The 6370-nt window shown below is 40.2% G+C and overlaps 1 protein-coding gene across 1 annotated transcript; it reads right to left on the bottom strand.

Annotated features, from left to right (window-relative positions):
* Positions 1–2459: 2459 nt before the first annotated feature.
* LOC102081377 (eotaxin) lies at positions 2460–5421 on the bottom strand. The gene is made up of 4 exons (XM_005465648.4): positions 5236–5421; positions 2793–2919; positions 2656–2714; positions 2460–2564 (listed from the first exon to the last, which is right to left on the bottom strand). Exons 1-4 carry the CDS (start codon positions 5300–5302, stop codon positions 2533–2535), a joined length of 285 nt encoding a protein of 94 aa, XP_005465705.1. The 5' UTR covers positions 5303–5421; the 3' UTR covers positions 2460–2532.
* Positions 5422–6370: the final 949 nt, after the last annotated feature.

Here is a 6370-nt window from a genome sequence, read left to right on the forward strand (position 1 = left end):
GCCTTTTTGTTCCTAACTCTGTAACCAATTTACACAAATACAATTAGGAAATTAATTAGAATTATTAAAATGCATTAAAAATAGCACCTCACACCAAACTGTCATGGTCCTCTAGTCCTCCTGAACTGCCTGCTCCAAGCTCTGTTTTTCTCCCTTTCTCTCTCTCTTCTGTGTCTGTTTATGTGTCAGACCCACTACAGGTTCCCACCTCTGGCTGAAAACACCTGCAGTAATAAACCACCTTTCCTGGATCACCTTGTTAGTAAGATGATCCGGGACAGGTGGTTGGTTACCTTATGGAAGCCACTACATAAGGTGGTGGCTGAAACTCATTATCTGCTGGATTGTTAACTGCTAACAATGCAGTCAGCAGACCGCCTGCGCCTGCGCCTGCAGCTGTTTGTGCACAGACCTTCCCTGGTTTTCTCTTCCCTCGAGTACTTGGAGAGACTGCCTGAGCTGATGCCCCTGGTTCTGTTTCCTCAGCGTTACCTATATATCACCGTGGTGTTTTTTTTCACTGCCATTGAGTCCACTCCGCCTGGTGTTCGTGACACAAACTGCTTTCACTCACAGATATGAAGATAAATTATGTTTTTGAACATTGTAAAAATCTTCAATCTCTGCTATATTTAGATATAAAAGGATGTCTTTTAAAATGTCATGACTGACCATAAAAACTAAAAAAAAACTGCATCCATGGACATCTGGTACTTGGTGTGTAAGAGTGTAAATGCTGGAAAAGTGTTTAAAATTATAGACTGATCAGATACCAGAATATGCTGGATGTAAAGAGTCGAGAAACTAGCAAAGTCCTGACAGAGTGGTCATGTAAACCAAAAAAGTCATCAGTGCACCCATGTTACATCATCATCATCATTGTTTATTTATATAGCACTTTAAAAACACACAAGGCTGACCAAAGTGCTGAACAATAGAAACATAAGAGATACCATAAGAACAATAAATACAATAAAATAATAAACATAGCGAAAACAATAAAATACAAGTCAGTCAACCACTGAGTCAAAAGCCAGTGAATAAAAATGTGTTTTCAATCTGGATTTAAAAACCAGCACTGATGTCAAAGAAACCTGTAAGTTAAGTTACAATGGCTCCCAGCTGTTTGTAACAGCTGGGAGCCATTGTAAGGAATAGTAATTGCTGTACAAGTTGATTCATGTTGGTAAATTATTGTTAAGGGTAAGAACATCCACGGGCAGAGCTGGTGATGTCTTTTTATACATCTTTGTTTGTGCGTGGGGTGGCACATCACACATCTGCCTCTTATCAGGGAGATTTAAGCTTTCCAAACCACCAAAATCTAACAGAGAGCTTTCTGAAAAACAGCTTCACAGACACTCAGATATGGTGTACGGACTGATACCAACAGTTCGTGTATTGTCACCAATGCTCAGTCTAAATCTCACATTCATTTTTGTTTTTCCATTTTGACTTTCTGTGACTCTTGAACTTAAAGAAAACTACACAGAACCACATAATAATTTTTGTACATCAGGCTGCAAGTGAAAATGAAAGTGACGATCCTGATGCACATTTATCCACAGTTGCATGACTTGTTGCCTTTTGGCTGCTTTTTTAAAAATCTATAGACGCCCACAACTTAAACTTTTGCTTGGAATTTAAACCATTAAATTAAATTGTTTAAGGTTTCTTGTTTACATCAAGCCGTTTTACTGCTGGAAACTCAAAAGAAGACTCTCTCACTGTTTATTTCATTTATGTGTACTTTTGGCAGATGATCAGATAAGTTTCACATTCTGCTCTGGAGGAAACGTGACAGGAATTTAATCATGTCAGCTGTGGTCCTCTTCCAACACACATGCAAATATCAAAATTTTCTGACACAAACTAAATACCTCACATGAAAACTGTGAGGTATTTAGCTGTATTGGCTGTCGATCCCATTTGTGCTATGTAGGCTTTAATTTGAGGACATGGGTGCTTTGGATCATTGCCCTATTGCATGATGTAATTTGGGCCAAGCTTAAGCTGTCAGTCAGTCGGCTTCACATTCGACTGTAGAATATTTTGACACACAGAAGAGTTAATTGTCGATTCAATGACTGTGAAATGCACAGGTCCTATGGTTGCAAAGCGAGCTCAAATCACCCCTCCACCCCTGTGCTGACATTTGGTATGAGGTGTTTGTGCTCATATGCTGTATTTGTTTTTGTTTTTTTACAAATGTGGTGCTGTACATTACGGGCAAACGTCTCCACTCCCTGAGTAAGGAGCTACTCGTTGTTGAAGTGGGATTCTCCAACTACTACAGTAACTGCAGCTTTGACCTCTATGGGTCACACTTTACTTAATTTTGGATTATATGCTTTGAGCTCAATTAAAAACACTGAGGAAATCCTATTCTGGGAATGTATTAGGAGATGTGTGACATTTTATGTGAGTATGGTGGTCATTAAAACAACAGAGAGGAAATATTTGGTCAGTAATGCAAAACTTTATTTTTATATTGATGTAGCAGACAAGCAGAAATACTGCAAGCTTTGTGCTTCACTTGGGCGCCTTCGTCATTCTGGCAGTGACTGCAGAAGAAAGAAAAGCAGGAGACTCAGTATTTTTTCTCTCTCATTCTTTGCATTTATTTCTCTGTGTGTTTCTTTTAGCATAACTTACGATCTTTGACCCACTGAGCGTTTGGATCAGCACAAAGTTGTCCATTTTTTGTGTTGAAACTGTAAATGAAAAAGAGAACATTTTGGAGATTGTATGTGTGTGTTTGCTTGTATGTAGGACAACATGTGCTGACTTACATTATAGCCTTCACACAGGGATGTCTTGCAGCCTGCTCACGATAAGTTTCCCCCACCACGTCAGCACTCACATTGCCTTTGGTCAGGTCAACGCAGCACGGTGGTTTACTTCCAGGACCATGAGCATCTGAGAGAAGGTTAAAAATTGATTTATCTTACCTGAGAAAGTCTAATTAGAAGGAAAATCAAAGTTAAATGTAGTTTTAAAATATGAAACTCCTTAAAATGGCTTTTGAAATGTGACCTGAAATCATGTGGCATTGAACAGATTTTTATTTGTGTAATTCAATCAAGTAAGTCAAACAAATCAACATGTTTACCACTTGGGGCCCTCTGAGTACTTTGTTGGGCAGTTAGGTGATGCAATGTGTTAATTAACGTTAAATTTTACAGTCACAAGCTTACAGTCCCTGATAGGACACGTGACCTTCCCAAAGAAGGAGCTAGAGGATGCGACCAATGGGGTGAGGGCTTCCATCGGTGAAAGCAGACCACAGGTAATCTGCTCCTGGCCATGCATGTCAGAAAATCTCCTGCGGGCAGGGGACCACCTGTGCAAAGCTGCAGGGGAGGCAGTAGCGCCTGAGCTGAGGGCGCTGAGTCTACATGATATCATCAAATCTGGTGGCCACCTCCACTGCTTGTCCTTGGGGGGCAATATCCAGATCCCTGGATGCCCTGTCCATCACCTCAAGAAATCCAAGCTGTCCCAGCTTTGTCGCTGAGGAGCTAGCTGGGCTGTTGGCAAGACAGGTTAAAACCTTCAGAGTAAAGGACGGAACCAGCGTTTCCTCTCGACAGCTGTCCTCCAGTAACCCCTGCACGGGGGTGCAGCCGAGGAGGAAGGAGCTGCTGAATGAATCTTGAATTGTGTGATTGTTATTATTTGCAAACAAAGGATGCTGATTTCTTTTCCAGATGATGATGATGATAATAGGAACAAACATTAAGCTCAATTTGTTAGTAATGATTAGTATATCAATTTTTTAATCACAAATTGCAAAATTCAGATGTGCTGATAACTGAATGGTGAAAAATATTGTCCCGTAGCTGCAAGATATCATCTTATACTCTCTTTGCATCTCTCTCATTTCCTGCTTTCATGCCTTATGCAATGAGTCACAATGTATGGACCCCTCTAAAAACCCACTGAAATGATGACTTTACTAGAAAATTAAATTAAAGCAGTGAGATTTAGTTACAGAGTGAATTTGTTTGAAAGAACCCACTGAACCCACTCTGCCACACTAATAAGTTGGCAGTTGTGATAGTTTAAGTGTCTTACTGTCACGGTCGCCAGGGCAAGCCGTGTGGTGTTTGCAGAAAAAGGACCCAATATGCAGGAAACGGCTAGATGCAGGTGAACGTTTATTTACAAAGTGGAAAATGGAAAATGAGGCACGAGAAACTACTAAAAACCTAACCTGGGAACACTAATAATGAGACCTGAAATAATAACAAAGCAGGACGAAGAGGAGAGAGAGACAGGACGAATGAAGAGAACACCATGATTCGCAGGAAGGACACGGAGAAAGGAGAGCAGAGAGAAGCGGGGGATACCAAATTGCACAGACCGAGCGACAACGAACACAGGCAGGCACAAACTATAAATACACACAAGGTAACAACGGAATGACACACCAGAGGGGAACACAGCTGAACCTAATTAGACACGACGAGACACAGACCTTCAAAGTAAAACAGGAAACTCACAAACTGTTTTACAACACAAATCAAGGACACGGATAGAGCACAGGGGGAAGGACACAGGTCGGAATAATAGAACACTAAACACGGTAACTAAAATCCTAAGAACAATCCAAAACATATGTTGATACAAATACTGGACACAAAACGCTGGGTCAAATGACCCAGAACCACGACATTTACAACGTATGCCTGGCATGCAACGCAGCGTGAGACACAACCCCATAAGAGACAAAAAACAAAAGTTTGCATGTAGATAAACATAAAAGGTATAAACATTGTTAATGGTAAGCGGATAAATGATGAATTGATATGGTGTGGCTGTCAATCGGTCCAGCAATCGAACACACAAAAATCAGGTGAATGTTGTACTTGAATAAAAAAATCTCCAAGACTTCTTCTAAATGTAGACGTAAAGGACGCCTTTAAAATGCCATGACTGACTAATGAAACTTAGCCCAGAAAACAGCTTCCAGGAATGCTTGGTGGGTAGAAGTCGAGGAAATGCTGGAAAAATATGTTACAATTATAGACTGAGCAGATACCAGAATATGACTGATGTAAAGGTTTGTGGTCTTTACACAGTGGTCCTGCTCAATAAAACACCAAAATGTCACAAGTGTGCATTATTCACAAACAGGTAGAAGCCATTGTAGGAGATAGTCATTGCTGTGATCAAATTTCTGTATTCTGTCTGTTTTTTCTCTTTTATTTAGAAAAGTAAGAGCACAGTTACCTTCAGAGTGGCAGCACACACATGTTGAGACCAGGAGGAGAGTGATGGAGAGGATCTTCACAGACATTTCCACGGTGGTCTGGCTCACTGATCAGAGTCAAAACATACAAGTTGATTCGAGCTTGGTTATTTATTGGTAAGTGCAGGAACACATGCAGGCACAACTGATGAGGTGTTTTTATAGGTCTGTGTATTTGTTTGTGAGGGGTGGCATATCACACCTCCGCCTCTTATCAGGGAGATCTCAGTATTTCAATCTATCAACACCTCACTGAGAGCTTTCTGAGAAAAAGCTTCACTGACTTCTGTTTTTCAGTGACTCATGATGCCCCTAAACAGCCTAGATGTACATCTATTAACATTTACATGACTGGCTGACTTTTATGCTGCTTACTTTTTCTTATAAATTCCCACAACTTTACCTTTTGCTTGTAATTTCAATTGAATTGTTTAAAATTTCTTGTTTGCATCAAGCTTTTTTACCCCTGGAAACTCAAAAGAACTCACTCTTACTGTGTATTTAATTTAGGTGTGCTTTTGACAGATGATCAGATAAGTTTCACACTCTGCTCTGGAGGAAATGTGTGACAGAAATGTGATCATGTCGACTGTCTTTATCTTCCAACACACACATGCAATGAACAACATTTTCTAACAGAGACTAAATATCCCACATGAAATATGTTTTGGGTATGCATTGCTAATTTCCCCCCTCATAGCTGCATTAGCTATCCCATTTCTTTTATTCAGACTTAAATATGAGGGTATGGCTGTTTGGGGTGCTTGGGTTCATTTCCCTCTTGCATGACCCAACAGTGCAAGCATAAACTTTCCAATAGATGGTCTCACATTTGACTCTAAAATACTGTTCCTGTGGTTGCTGTGCTCTATTTGTTCTCATACGCTGTGTTTAGTTTCAATAAATGTGATGCTGTGCATTATAGCTAAACATCGTCTTTTTAGTCTCATTGGTTCGAAGGACATAGTTCCAGAAGTGTTTATTGCAAAAAGTCAAGGCACCTTTGTTGAGGGTGGATCTTGGCCAGGTCTCCCTTGAAAAAGAGGTTTTTAATCTCAATGGGATCTTCCTGGTTAAATACAGGTTAAAATAAAAAAAGTCCCCCCATCAAACCTC

Source organism: Oreochromis niloticus, linkage group LG9 (genome assembly GCF_001858045.2).
Source record: "Oreochromis niloticus isolate F11D_XX linkage group LG9, O_niloticus_UMD_NMBU, whole genome shotgun sequence".
In the NCBI taxonomy this organism is placed as follows: Eukaryota; Metazoa; Chordata; class Actinopteri; order Cichliformes; family Cichlidae; genus Oreochromis; species Oreochromis niloticus.